A 15,952-nucleotide genomic window follows, 5' to 3' on the forward strand; every position below is an offset into this window, starting at 1 on the left:
ATAAAAGTTTGTCATCTACATTAGGTAAATGAAGCATGATCAATATTGTTTCCCTGTTTCCTATTTTGTAGTTCATTTACTACCTAGTATTGCTTGTGACAACTATATTACATTAACTGGTTTCATGTAGATAGAAGAATTGGAGAAATAGCAAAAATGTAGAAATGCTAATCATAGCTAGTGACCAGAGAGAACTTTGTCATTAATTGAAACTTTTATTAAATGCTTTATTTTCAAATAATAGTATCTACTGAGAAACTCTGCCTTTTTATTGAACTAATGTGTATGAAATATTGTTGAAAAAGTATATAAAGTTGTTCTTAAACATTACTAAGCAAATATTAAATGGTTTGCATCAGTATCTTCACCAATTTGAATAATTTTACGTGAATGCAAGTTGTATTTTATCTAAAAGATAAAATAAAGTCCCAATCAAATCTGCTTGTTGGAAAAAAAATGTAAAAGGTTTTTAAATGGATGTAATGATATTACCAAAAATGTTCTGAGTATTGTTTCAAAAATGTATTTAGTATACAGAAAATTGTTTCACTGAGCACTTGGTATCATGGTGGAGAAAAATATTTTGTTAACTTTATAAAAGATTACATCATACAAATCTCTGGGAGCTGTGTAATATATCTAAAAAAGGAGGAAGGGGTTTACCAATTTTCTATATTAAACAATGTTTTCTACTAATAAAAAGTACAATTAGATCCCCAAAATAAATTATGAATAATCACATGAAATTGGAAAAATATTTCCACTTTTTTTAAAACAAGAAAAAAAAATGCTCCTGTGAAAGAAAATAACGCTCAGTAATTAGCAAAGTAATTGGATGATTATTGCATACCTAGAAATTATAGTAGAAAAAATATCTTGCCGTTGACCAAGATTATTTTCTCCCAAGGGTCACTGTCTTAATTAAGTGTACACTAAAGCAGGTGTACAGTGAGACTTTGAACATAATACATGTCCCATAGCTGCTAAGTTGGCTATTCCTAAATGGATTTTAATGACTGTTATGCCTTAGGCTTTGTGCTAATGAAGCTTTTGTTATAAATTGGAGAGAGAGAGAAAGAGAGAGAGAAAGAGAGAGAGAGAGAGAGAGAGAGAGAGAGACTCTTGTGAGAGATTTATTTGTGTATTAGAGTCCTCTTTGTTTGTCTTTGTTGCTAGTTTAGCACAACAAGCTGCTGTGTCCCCATAGCAAAATAATCTCCTTCTTTGAACAAATCCATGTACACAGCATGGAGAGATACAAGTGTTAGAGCCATAAGGGTATTCAGTCTCCTCAACAAAATGTGATTATCCTGGGACTAAGGTTGTTTATTTGAGCTCTAGGTGTACAGATTTTTATTTTAGATTATGTTTAACATGTTAAGCAAATAATCTTGAGAGATAGCATTAACATTTAGAATGATTATCTATTTTTCTGATGAGAATGCCTAAATTGATACCAGTATTATGTTATATCTTGTTTTAAGGTTCATCCATTCAGTTCCTATTATCATATAATTTAGTCAAACTTCTGTCCACATTAATGCCGCATATGTTTGAAACAATTGAATAAACTTAAAAAGTTAGAGTAGGTGTTTTTTTATTTCAAGCTATTCTCAGGTAAATAGCAAAAGTTGAAGTAAAAACACAAAATACTTGTATGATTCCACTTTTCTTAAAACTGTCAGGGACCTTTGAAAATATTTCATAATTATTAAAATATGTTCTGCTGTTTTTAAGAGTAAATTTCTACATTTATTCCCCTCTCCATTAATGCCAGAGCCAGAGAGAGAAACTCCTACAGGAATAACAACAATCTGTTTGTTTTGGATTATGGCACTTTTAAATAAAAAACAAAAAGTTAATTCCTATGAATTGCCTGTAAGTAATGCTGCTTGTTTTAGAAAACTGGTGCAAACAGTCATACAAAGATACCGTGACCCGTCAAAACCGCGCTCGACTAAGCCGCGCCCGATTAAACCGCGTCACTGATGTCATCAACAGGGCGACAACAGCCAGCGCGGACAAAGAAGGGCGCTTTAAATAGCGCTTTGAAAGCAAGCCGATTCAACTTAAGGTAAGGGTTAGCTTTAGGGTTAGGTTTAGTGTTAGGTTTAGGGTTAGGTTAAGGGTTAGGGTTAGGTTAAGGGTTAGGATTAGGTTTAGGGTTAGGTTAAGGGTTAGGTTAAGGGTTAGGTTAAGGGTTAGGTTTAGGATTAGGATTAGGTTTAGGGGGGGTTAGGTTTAGGGGTTAATTTTAGGTTTAAGGTTTACAGCATGCTTCTGTCTCCGCGCTGTTGTCACCCTGTTGATGACATCAGCTACGCGGTTTAGTCAGACGTGGTTTAGTTGAGCGCGGTTTTGTGGTGGAACCCAAAGATACTAGCTTAATCAATTTTCCAGTCAGAGAGCAGAATATGATACTATATAGCCAAAAATAGACTGCTAAAGAAAACCCCACAGAGGATTAGAAATACAGGTTCAAAACACAAATTTGCAAAGTGCATTCAAAAATTCTGCAAAATTGAACTTTAGGGTAATTTCTTAAATTATTGAATAGAGTTTATTTCTTGTGCCTTTTTAAAACATTTTGAACCAACTTGGTCCTAGTTATGAGAAGGAGCTGTACTAGAGATATTTATAACTACATCACTTCTTACAAAATTCCTGACTATATTCATTACTCAAGGATTCAGCTTGAGACTGAAAAAGTTTAGTGGCAGTACTAAAATATATTTTCCAGTAAGTCTATATTAGGAAAATTCATGGTTCCATTTCCTCCACTATATTTATCAAACCTCTTAGTCCAGAGTTATAATAAATAGTAGAGGGTTGCAATTGTCTACATGATTTGAGATAGTTTGTTGCATGAACTTAAGCTTATGAGAATCAATTAAAGAGCTGTTTCCAAACATTTGAATGGTTGTCTCATAAATTATAGAACAAATGACTTCATGTTATAAGAACAAAAAAAATTTTTAAGACTAATCACTAGGAAGAATTTCCTGAGGTTATGAGCTGTTCAGTAGTGGAACATAATTTTTTTAAAGGAAGTAAACAGTGATTAGAGGTTTCTAAGTAGAAGCTAGGTGACTACCTATCAATTCTTGCCCAGTAATGGATTTCCTGTACTGGCAAGATTGTTGAATTAAGTGATTTCCAGCATGATCATAAAATGTTATCCTGTTGACTTCAGAAGTATACATTTCTGATTAAAAAATAGATAGCATGCATCTTTCCTGATGAATCTTCATTGGTTTTAAAAAGTACAAAATAAAAGCATTTCTAGAATCACATTCCTTGATTCTAATACCAGTTTTTTTGTTGCACTGATCATATTGTATTGATTTTCAAATATTGAAGGTTTCCCCTCTCTCCCTATAAACCTGTGTGATCACTCACGCATTTGTATAGTTTTTGTTGGGACATTCTTCTCTTCTGAATATTTTTACCTGCATTAAATATTGATATCCTTCTAGAACTAAAAGGTTTCTTCTGCTCAAGCCTACTCCTGAACATAATATTTTCAGTTTTTCATATAGTATTGTGTTTTCAGTATATGTTTCCATCCATTCCAGTGAATTCTTTTTTCCTTTAGGACACATTAAAAGTGATAATTTTGTGACAAATTGGGAATAGTTCCACCCCAAGACTTTCTACAGCAGTGTTTAGGAAATCTCATGTTGTGCTTCCTTATTTTACCCATTCTTCTCACATCAACAAGGGACACAGTGGCTCAGTCGTTAGGACCCTGATATTAGTCGCAGTTTGAGACCCAATTTCCGAGAGATGTACTGAGCTCCTATCACTTGTCCCAGCTCCTTCCAACCTAGCAGTTTGAAAGTATGCAAATGCAAGTAGATGAATAGGTATCATATATGAGCACAGGGAAAGGTAACAGTCTTTATTTCACCATATGCTTCATGTTGTGGCATGATATTATACCGGCTACATGACCACAAAAACATCTCTGGACAACCTCTTTGACTTAAGAAACAGATGAGAACTGTCCCCTAAAGTCAGTCACAACTAATGGGGTAAAACCTGCTGGGAAACCTTTTTTTACTTTTTATCACATCAACTGCTAGAGTACGTGGTGAAATCAATGTATTTTTATGTTCTTCATCCAATATATTTATTTAATTCTCATTTTATAACCAGTTTTAAAGCAATTACTGTCTCAGTTCCGTCAATAGTTTATTTTCGTGTCTAGGCCTTTAACATCCAACTTTTACTATTTTTCTCAATAATTTTTCTTCTGTGGTTAGATTTATAGGTACCGCTTGAAAAAAAAGCACAAAGTGCATTTCATGTTGTTAGTTTACATAATTTATCATCATCATCATCATCATCAAACTTTATTTGGTCAAAAAACAGATTATTATGTAATTTATAACTGTGGTTTCATTCTAGTTCATTTTTATAAATGCATAATTGACATTTATAGGTCTTTGGTGTTAGTTTACATAATTTGCATAAATAAATTTGCATAGATGGCATAAAATGTAAATTATGTAATTATACAAATTAAATTCAAATATAAAAGGTATTTGTATTGAATTTATAAACATTCCTCCATTGTCTGTTAAATCAATATTGAGGACAAGTGTATACAGTCTTGTCCCATTGATCAAAGAGTTGTAAAATAAGCTGGTGGAAAAAGTTCTATGTTAAAGCTAAATTATGTGGAAGAGTCCTTTGTAGTTGCTATGAAGCCCTAAAATTGATAATGTCTTCTTGGAAGGTCTCAAAACCATGCTTCTAGCATTCTGCTATAAACAAGGGATGCATTTTACTTTCTTTGCATCCATACTGCCTGGCAGCTCAACTAATTGAAGGTTTATTATTTTAGATGTTCTACAAATTCAGGAAAATATAATTCCTGTATTTGTCCATTTGTGGGATTCATCCTTACCCACCTTGTATTATAATGCCACTCCTGAGAATGTTGCCCTCCATAAATGCTAAGTGTGACCTCAGAGAACAAAATATTGCCCATCCTTGTGTTAATTTTCATATCTATCTTTATTTCTTGCTTTATTTATAGATTTACAAACAATCCAGGAAGTTTAACAAAAAGCTAACCCTTTTAATTTCCCAGGCAGTTAATTCTTTTTGTTTTATTTTGTAAGAAGACCTTCCTGATGTTGGCTCTATTCTGGTGTCATTTTATATATATTGTATTTTTCAAGATTTTTTTCACCTTTAAATTGCTTACATCTCTTTTTTATTGTTGTCATAGTACATAAGAATTCAAAAATAAATTTAAGGGAATTAAACGTAACCCAAAGGTGCTTTTCAAAAGGCAACTAAACTGAATCAGAGTGCAAATGGGTGTGGAACCTTCTTGGGACTATTGAAAGGACTGTATTGTACACAGGGGATAGGTGATGTCACATCCCTCCCCCTTTGTTGAGAAGGCTGTTCAATTTTAATATAGATTACCTCTTTGACCCCTCTTTCAAACCACTGGTCCTCTCTGTCCAGAATGTGGACTTTGCTGTCTTCAAAAGAGTGACCTTTGTCTTTCAGATGCAGATGGACTGCTGAATCTTGTCCTGATGGGTTTATTCTCCTACATTGTGCCATGCATTTGTGAAGTTGTTTTGTTTCACAGTGTACAGATCTGCACATGTCTCACGGCATTGCACAGCATATACCACATTGCTCAGTGTGTGTTTTATCCTTGGAGTGGACAAGTTTCTGCCTTATTCTTGGGTTTAAAGTGTGTACGTATGTTATTGTTGAAAATCCTCCTGAGCTTTTCAGATATTCCTGCAACGTATGGAATGACAACGTTGCTTCGTTTGTTGTTTTCTTCTTTCCTTCCATTCCCCACCATTCAGCCAGAACTGAAGAAGCTTCTTGGATGAGAAGCGAAACATCTTCAAGGAAAAAACCAAGAAAGTCCAGTTGCCTTTTGAAAAGCACCTTTGGGACAACCATGACCTGGATGATTGAGAATCTCCATAGGCAGAATTAAACTTAAGTTAGTAAGAATTTGGGATTAAAGTTTCAAAGCAAATATATCATGGCATGTGGCAAACTCTTAGAACTTTTTAAAAAAATCTGATACTGGAAATAAATAATTCCTGAAATGTAACTGCAGTGATAAAGGCTTTAAAAACAAGGGTCTAAAATTGTCACTTCTTGTTGTTGAGATGAGCACTATATAAATCAAATAAATAAATAAATTTCCATTAAATTAAGATAACTTTATCATGTAACAGTTTAAATTATAAACCTATTAACTACTTTAGATTTTCCTTAGAGTATTTTTAAAATTTAATGTTAAATTAAATACTCTGATTTACTTATGGACAAGCCATTAGTGAAACAGTTTACTTCAATTAAGGCTTATTTGAAAATAGAACTGTAACTTGCATTAAGACAAAGCTATCATTGTAATTAAGAATAGTATACAATAAACTAACATTAGTAGCAGAAGTTAGTGCTGGAAAAAGGCAGACTGTATTTTTACACAAGACTTTATAACATTTGTAAAAAAATAAACCTTCATCCAGACATTCTGTCACTATTATGCTCTTTTGAATAGAATGTTTCTTGTACATTTTACACTGTACATTGCCATTTTCTTGTACATTTAAAAAAATATATGTCATAAAAAAACTAATTTTAGACTTTTAGAGTATTTTTAATAGCAAAATCTATATGTACTTCTTATTTTCACTTTCATATGCTTTGAGGCAAGCAAAGTAATTTTGGAAGTGATAATATAATAACATTCTTGGACTCTGAGCCAATGAATAATACTGTATATGAAAATAACATTTATTTTTAAACGGGCGTTTATTTTCTCCCCTTTCCACTTCCTTTTCCAACAACATTACATTTAAAATAGCATCTTACATTCTGATACCCATTCATGACTCAGGGAGAAGTTAAATGGGAATTGTGATACATAAAATCTATAATTAAAACAGACTTTATCCAAATTAAACTAGAAAAATCATCACCAAGTACATTACATTCTAAAGATTATACATTAAATTCATAAAGTAATATCTCAGCAATTTACAGTATCTCTGTTTAAAACAGATATATACCTAATATAACTTTTAATAGATTTTTCTTTTCTTTTTTGAAATAAAAGTTAAAATAACATTTGAGAGGCAATATCCTAGAAGGCTCCTTTTAAGTGTTAAAAATGTTACATGATTGTTTGCATAGAGTCTCAGTGTACTAATCAAGCTGCCTGCTTAAATGTTTTAATAAGTGGAATGATTTATTTAAATACTTTATAAAATATATTATTAAATTTCCAATTTTCAGGAATTCTTTGAACATGCAAAAAAGCTCTGGGATGATGAAGGAGTAAAGGCGTGCTTTGAGAGATCAAATGAATATCAACTGATTGACTGTGCACAATAGTAAGTACCACTTCTAGGAAAATCCTTCTAAAATTGTGTTCTCTGTTTTGTTACTGGAAGCCAGTGGAAATATGCATAAAATGTCTGGGATTCTATCTTAAAAGGCAAAAGAAAATAATTTCCATTGTAATTTTATCTGAATCATTCATTTAACTAAAAAATCTATTAACCCCCTTTGTTAATAATTACAGTTACTGATTCTAGCAGTATATAAATTGTAACGTGTTTCTGTTCACATAATATAGATTCAGTTTTCAGTTATAACATTGTTCAAGGTCCTTGAGTTTAAATAAGATTGCATATGTATGTCTAATAGATTTGGTTTTCCTTTCTTTCAGCTGATTTGAAATTTTAATTTGTATAGGAAGGCATATTAGTATATAATAGAGGATTCGTGATGGATGGAAAAACCTGCAGTCCACTAAGATACTTTATTTTATTACATGCGCTTTAGATACACAGCTAATAAAAACATTGCACATTTTCCCTTCTAAATAAGAAAATTAGGCAGTTTGATTTTATTGAATAATGGAAAATATCTAATGCAACAGATAAGCTGTAAAATATGCTGAAAACTTTTAGGGGGGGAAATAAATAAAAAAAGAACAATAACATGGTTGAAGAAAGATGCACATACTTAAACTACTTTGTTGAAGTTTTAGTTTCTCTTGTTTCAGAGATGAAAAACATATATAAATTTCTTATTAAAAAAATAAATTTCCATGATATTATTGTCATTACTTCTGTTGTTGCTAATTACTGCAAGAGCTGTCTGATGTAGTTTAAAATAAGCATAAACTAGTGGTTTATGCTTATTTATGTGTCATTGTAATGACTAAATAATAGATTGTTTGCATAACTGTATGAATATTTTTAAGATATATTATCCCTTACTACTAATACTACTATAAGATACTATTCTTTCTTAAAATGTTACGTGCATTAGGATTGTGCTGATTTGTAGCTATTGTGAGTACCTGAGATTTCAAATTGCTCACAGTTGCCAAGGATGTTAGCTATTCTCATTTGTTGCTTAACTATTCACTTAACAATCTATAGATGTACTGCAGGGATTAAAAAGATGTAAGCATTCTCCAGTATGCTGCTTTCAGAGTATGCAAGCGTGGGTTAAAACAGTCTATCTGCCCTAGGACTGAGTGAGTTTTTTCTCTTGACCACGCCTCCCTTTGCCTCAATTATTCAGTTTAAAAAACTTAGTTCGCCCATTTGGACTGTTATGGGGAGCGCTCCAGTCCTAGAGCAGATATCTGGACTCCCCATGTTATTTTGTATTAGTTTTTGCCTTTGTTTTTTCACTTGTTAATCCTACGAGGATCTGAAGTTCATTTTACAGGTATTTAAACTGCTGAGTGGGCTCCAGGCCGTTTCTTCACCCGCTGGTTGCACGCGGAGCAGGGAACGTGAGTCGCTTGTCTGGCAGTGGCCGGCGGGCGAGGGGACGGTGGGAGGCTTCCTGTTCGGTGCTGTTCCCCACCGGGCTGTTGCGAAGGTCGCACAGTGCGCCTGAGCGTTCCGGCGAAGGCAGCAGTACTCTTCTTGCCCAGTAGAGGCGGCAGCCATTTTTGGAGTTTTGCACGCTTTCACTTTCAGCTGCGCGCGCAGCAGCCACCATTTTGTGCAGCCTTGTGGACAGAGAAAGCACTTGAGCGCCGTCGGAGCAAGGAGAAGGACATTATTAAGCACCTCAGCCACAGACCGCCACCGAGGAACGCAGGCCTTGTCCGGGGCGCCGGCCAGGCCTGCCTTCCTGTTGCCCACCTCTCAGAGCCTCTGAAGGCAGTAGGAGGAGGGAATCCGACCCTCGGGCAGCCCTCTCCTCCCCTTTAGTCTGTGGGCGTACTTAAGCCGGCTGGCTAAGTGCCCGGTGCCCAGCTACTGCATTGATCTTCAGGTCTGCCCAGAGAACACCATGGCAGACGACAGCAGGGAGGCGCAGGAGGTGCAGGCAGGGCCCTCCGCCAAACACAGCAGGCTAGACCCTCCACCTAAGGGAAGTAAAGGAGGGAAGAGGAGGAGCCAATGTCGCAACATTACATCGTGCGGACTCGACAGTCCGAATCCGCCAATGACACTTTTGCCCCTGGATAGTCCAGCAGGACCTAAACCATCCCGAAGAGACGGTGAAAGACAAGACCTTGCTGGTCGCAGGGACATCGCAAAGTCCCTGATCAATCCAAGGGAAGCGCTTCCAACCGGTGACAAACAGGCAACACCACCACCACCATCCCCGGCTGACATAGTTGGAGATGGCTCCAGAAAGAGAAGTGAAAGTGTTTCCATCTGGTGAGGCTTTCTTTCTTTTCTTTTAGAAGATTGCCCTAAGAAACTCTTTTCTTAAGATAAATTAGTCCCTTAAGCAAGAACAAAGCGGCATATTTAATCCCTATTGGACTGCCTTAGAAAGTTTTTTGCTCTTGCCTGTAACGATGTTTTGTGGATTGAAGCAATTGCAACGTTTCCTTTCTCTTCGTTTGAGGTGAAGGGATCTTTTTTTCTCTATTTCTTTTTACTACCTTAACTTTTTTGGCTTAAATTAAAAAAAAATTATTTTAATAAATTTCTCCTGCTACTTGTTACAATATCATATTAAAGATATTCAAGGAAAAAGTCTTTAAGATAGTCGAATCTGCCACTTGGAAGCCCAAGTCTGAAGTTTCTTTTTTCTTTTGCTGTTGTAACAATGTATCCTTTGTTCACTCCCATCTGACTACACTGACTTTGCAACAGAAGGGTTTGGAACTTGATTTTAAAACTTGATAAAGACCCAAGGTCACAAATAATGTACTGCTGCCACGTGTAGAAAATATCCTGGCAAGAATTGCAAAAGGAAAGAAAAAGATTAGAACCCTTCTTCTTTGAAAACCATAAAAGAACATCTGCTTAAGATTTAAAATAAAAATAGATATATTCTTCAAAATATGTGAGAGGCTAGAGTGGCAGAAAGTACTAAATTCCTTTCTTTGCTTTTTCTTTATATATATATATTTACTCTAAAAAATGGAGCAATACTCAGATGAAGAAAACTTGATAATTGAAAATATTTTGGCTGGACTTCAAAACTTCTCAGAAGAACTTGAGAGATTTGAGAAGAAATGGGACAGACTATGGGGTATCACAAAAAAAGATGAAGGGGTTGCAACCTCAGAAATTAAAGAAGCAAATGAAAATACAGAAAATAAAGATAAGAAGTTAGATGAACTTATTAATGGAGTAAACATGAGTCAAGGTGGAAAGAAGGGAAGCTGGAAAAGTGATTTTGATAATTTGGTGCTTCACCCCAAACTCCGAGATGCAGGAGAAAAAGAAAGAGCGAAAAAGATGGAGTTAATAAGACAAATCTATTCAGAAATAAAGCTGACAACCAAAGTTAAGCTTACATTAATAACAACTCAAGGGCAACCAAACTACATGAGAGATCGTTTAAGCTGCAAGGTGCGGAGAGAAGTCTTAAATCCTGGAAAGGTCCTGGGAAGAGAATTGACACAACAGCTGGCGAGAAAGGAAGGACTATTTTGTTACTGGAAGGACACTGGTTAATAACGCTTGTTGATGGAAAAAAAAGCTAGTTAATTACTGATGATTATTAAGTAGAGATCTTAGTATATAGACTATCCTAGACTACCATTAAATGTTTATTCGTTAACGTATATTTACTATGATACTAATAGTGAAATGATAACCTTAGTTAGGATAAATAACCGGGCCATAGAAATGTTAATGTATACTTCTGGTGATTGTTAAGTATAAATGTTAACACCCCTCAGACTGTCTTAGATGTCTATGGTTTATTTTCTTAGCACGTAATTAACTAATTTGGGATTGAGGGAAAAGTCCTATAAATCTTATTAATAAATCATTGTTTAAAGATGGCTATAAAGGTATAATATTGTCTGGGCCTGTGGAGAGGAGAGGTGAGATAAACAGTAAATAACTTTTAGTCAACTACAATAACAAGGAAATGTTAATGGATAATATTTAATGATACATACAGGTGTATTATGGGGGGGAGGGGAATGCTTAGATATCTTACTTAACTGAATTTGCTTTAGAATATGTCATAAAGGTGTAATGTTATTGGAGATCTATTGAAACTGCAAATGAATGCCAGTAGGTGGCTGTGTCTTTTAATATAAATGATTCTAGATAAAAACATGTTTAAATAATGGTAACCAAATGAGAATTGTGGTACAGGGATAGTAAAATACATCATTTTTCCTTCTTGACTTAAAATGTACAACTTGATTTGAATGAAGTATATGTAAGGATTGTGGAAGAAACACACAGAATATATTTGTAACCAATCGATACGCTTTCTATAAGATGTAACGAAAGATGATTCTTTTTTTGTTTTTTGTTTTTTTTTTGTTTAACTAAAATAATAAAAAATCCCCCCCCCAAAAAAGGAGGGAAGGGCACCAGCAAGAAGGCCTCCCCGGGGTCCCCTGGGACTGGTGATAGGGCCAGGGAGGGCTCCTGGCAGATTGGGCCCATTGAGCTCAAGGCCCCACAACCACAAAGGTTCCCCGTGCCTGTGGGCCATGAGTTGGACTCGCCCACGTGTCATGGAGAAGTGCGGGACGCCCACTCCTTCCAGGGCTGCAGGTCCCCATTCCTGATAGGGAAAAGGTCTGGGGGAGACTCCCCAGATGCCTCCTGGGGTTATCCCGATTCCCCTAGCTCGTCTCTCAGGGAGGAGCTGGGACCCTTCCAGGGCCTACTCCTGGTGGAGGAGGGGTCCAGTTCAGGGAGGCGCAGGAGCAGGCTTGGTCTACCTAGACCATGGCCTAGGGAAGACAGGGGACCGGTCTTGTCAGCAGAGATGAAGGAGGTCATCTCCATTGCCATCTCCCAAGGGATTTCCAAAGACATAAAGCATAGAGAAGCAGGGAAAACTGGGGCTCTCAAATCTAAGCGGGCCTCAGGCCCTGTTCAGATTCAGGCTCTGGCCTCTCTGGGCACCTCAGTTGCCACGGAGGAGTCAGTTTGGGAGGAAGAGGAGGAGGCTGAGAGTTTTGAACTGTCGGAGGATGAAGACCTACCTCCTGACAAGACAGACTTTACCGGCCTGTTCAAGCCCACATTATTTAAATATATTTTGCATAAGGCCAAGGCGGCTATCGAATTGGGTTCTACCCCCAAGGGTACAGCTGCTGCGACCTCCTCATCGAAGGATCCCAAAGAGGGTCTGTTCAAAGAGACTGCTCCCACTCAGGAGTTAATTCCAGTTCCAGATCTGTTTATGGACGTGGTCCAAAGACAATGGGCCCAGCCTGGTACATTGACCAGTCCTAGCGGAGGGGATAAAGCCCTTTATTCCATTGAGGGTTTGATGGAAGACGTGCTGAAACTGCCCGAGGTGGATGCTCCGGTGGTCTCCTTGACATCAAACTCGAACCTGCCAGCAGACCTGGAAGGCCTCAAGGCGGAGGATAAACGATCTGAGAAGGCTTGCCACAAGACACACCAGGTGGCTGCCTGGGCTATCAGAGCATCCACCTCGGCCTCTTTCTTCACCAGGGCGTCCCCTCTTTGGCTCAGAAAGCTGAGGGCTAAGCCTCCTGCCGGGGGATCCCGGTGGAAGCATGACCTCAGCAAGATTATTACAGCGGGAGAATGCTCAGCAGATGCCTCGTTGAATGCTGCCAAATTTGCCTCTAGGGCATTGGCATCCAACATTACCTCGTGCCGGCTGCTGTGGCTCCGCCACTGGCAAGCCGACATGAAGGCTAAATGGAAGCTGGCTTCCGCCCTGTTTAAAGGGGGGCAGCTCTTTGGGGATGCCCTGGACAAGTTTGTCATTGAAGAAGAACGAGCGCAAGGGCTCTGGTTCCTTTCAAAAGCAGTCCTTTCGAGCTCAGGATACCAACCAGCCGTCCACTTCTTCCACCTATCATAGACCCTACTCCCAGGGTGGGGTTAGGAGTCAGGACAGGGGTTCCTTTGGGTCACATGGCAGGCAACAACAACAGCATTTCTTTCGGAAGCCGTATCGTGGTGGGAACAATTCCTGCCAGTTCCATAAGGGCAAGTAACCATCACAGGGATCCTCCCATCAGCGATCGGCTACAACTATACGCCGACGTGTGGGAGGAGATCACCACGGACTCCTGGGTCCTCAACACGATCAGGAGGGGCCTAGTGTTAGAGTTTCTGTCCTTTCCCCAAAGGACGTTCATTCGGTGCTCGACTCCCAAGAGCCCTCTGAAGAGGTCCCTTATGCAGGCGGAAATTACCCACCTTCTCCAGATCCGTGCCATAGAACTCGTGCCCCTGGAACAGAAATTCCATACTTTCCTTAGTTCCCAAGAGCTCAAGGGGGGAGACAGCCATCTTGGATCTAAAACGCCTAAATCAACATCTGGCCTACAAAAGGTTCAAGATGCAGTCCCTCCACTCCATTCTGGACTGCGTCAGGCGGGGAGATCTTCTCACTTCAATAGATCTGAAGGAGGCCTACCTGCACGTGCCGATCCATGCAGCACACAGACGGTTCCTGAGGTTCTTCTACGACAGGAGGCACTATCAGTACCGGGCCCTTCCCTTCGGCCTCCCATCTGCACCCAGGACTTTCACAAAGATCCTAGCAGTGGTGGCGGCCCATCTCAGGAACCACCTGATTCGTCTAGAATGCTACCTGGATGACATCATCATTCACTCCGCAAGCCAGGATCAAGCCAGGCGAGACGTCCAGCTGACCATATGTGCATTGCAGCAACATGGCTTCTCGGTGAATCTGGAGAAGAGCCATCTGGAGCTGACGATGCGCATCCAACATCTAGGCGCGGTCATAGACTCTCTTGTCAGGTCTTCCTCTCTCCATACCGCCTGCAGAACCTCAGACGCAGAGTGCAGCAGCGTCGGAGATCCAAGTCAGTGCCGATCGTCACGCTGTCACAACTCCTCAGGATCATGATCTCCTTGTTGAGGGTGGTTCCCTGGGCGCATCTCCATGCCAGGAAACTGCAATGGTTTCTCCTGCCGATGCAGAGTGCCACGACCAGCAATTATTCGAGATGGGTGAAGCCCCCGCAAGGTCTTCCAGTCCCTTACCTGGTGGAGGACAGCAGCGGTCGAGAAAGGGTGCCTCTTCAAGGAACCCGAAAGGATTGTAGTGACCTCAGATGCCAGTCTTCTCGGGTGGGGGGCTCACTGTCAGGGCCAACTCACACAAGGACTGTGGACCCAGAAGGAGGCCTCCCAAAACATAAATTGGTTGGAGCTGAGGGCCGCCCACCTCGCCCTGAGGCGATTCTCGAACTTGGTTGTGGGTCAACATGTACTGTTGCTGACAGACAACGTGGCCACAAAGGCCCACATAAACAGGCAGGGCGACCCACTCCAGGAGGCTCATGGCGGAGGCAGAGTCTCTGGGCAGGTGGGCAGAACACCACCTGGCAACCATCAAAGCAGACCACATCTCTGGGACCAGCAATCAGGAGGTAGATTGGTTGAGCCGGCAACAGATCGACCACTCCGAATGGCAGCTGCATCCAGACTTGTTCCAGCAGATTGTGAGGAGATTCGGCAAACCACAAGTAGACCTATTTGCCACACACGCCAACACACATCTGCCACGATTCTTCTCTCGATACCATTCTCCATGGGCGGAGGGGACAAATGCACTGAGGTGCAAGTGGCCCCCAGGACTATTGTACGCATTCCCTCCTCTGCCTCTCATTCCGCACATGGAGAGTCCAATCCCGCCCAGGGTTCTCTCAACTTTGAGGATGATGACTGGATGTGACTGTTGAACGGGCTTCCTGCTCGGTGCTCTCTTCGTTTTTTTAAACTGAATAATGGAGGCAAAGGGAGGCGAGGCCAAGAGAAAAAACTCAGTCCTGGAGCAGATAGACTGTGTTAACCCACGCTTGGACTCTCCTCGCAGCGCCCAGAGAACGACCGTTCAGGTAAGCCAATGGTCTTTTTAACACTTTCTATTTCCCTGTATAATGATGAAAAATATTATTTTGACTTGGTTCTACCAATTTTCAGCAACTGTCTTTTTAATTTTGTATGTTTAATATAACCAACAGAGAAAAAGAAAAGATATTCTAGGCCCGGGATTCATCAACTGCTCTAAAATCAGCATAATAGGAATACATCCTAATGCAGCTATGCATATACCTCTAGAAATGGCCCATCTTGTCTTTCCCGTTTATTTCTTATTTAGATTAATTGATACAGATGACCTCTTCTTCTGAGAATTTACATTTACCATTGAGAAAGTGATCCATGGTCTTTTATCTTCTTCCTCTTTGGAAAGAGGACAAAAGATTCACTCATTTTTCCTTATCTCTTGGTTAGCAACATCTATAGAAGTTTTAAGCATGGTACAGATGCTAAGAGGCCAGAAGCCTGTTAAATTATTTAAAAAACTATTGATCTAGAAATCTTGAAGCTTGGGGTTTTTTAATTGTTTTGCTCTGTTTTAAGAAAATGTGCCTGTAACTTTGTGTTTGACAAGATTATATGACATTTGCAAGCAAAGTGTAAGATCCAGTGTTTTCCCACCCCTAAGCACTACAATTGTGATTAGAAACTCT

At 39.0% G+C, this 15,952-nt stretch overlaps 1 protein-coding gene across 1 annotated transcript in view; it reads left to right on the forward strand.

The window, feature by feature from the left end:
• Positions 1-15,952, forward strand: part of LOC106551129 (guanine nucleotide-binding protein G(olf) subunit alpha) — a 60,173-nt gene that overhangs the window by 28,567 nt on the left and 15,654 nt on the right. The window contains exon 5 of the mRNA XM_087707305.1: positions 7,291-7,388. Within this exon, the coding sequence (XP_087563431.1) occupies positions 7,291-7,388 (98 nt within the window). The remainder of the gene's footprint in view (positions 1-7,290; positions 7,389-15,952) is intronic.

This window comes from Thamnophis sirtalis, unplaced genomic scaffold (genome assembly GCF_051295495.1).
Source record: "Thamnophis sirtalis isolate CommonGarterSnake01/CBP01778 unplaced genomic scaffold, rThaSir2_p1.2 scaffold_2, whole genome shotgun sequence".
NCBI classification, from domain to species: domain Eukaryota; kingdom Metazoa; phylum Chordata; class Lepidosauria; order Squamata; family Natricidae; genus Thamnophis; species Thamnophis sirtalis.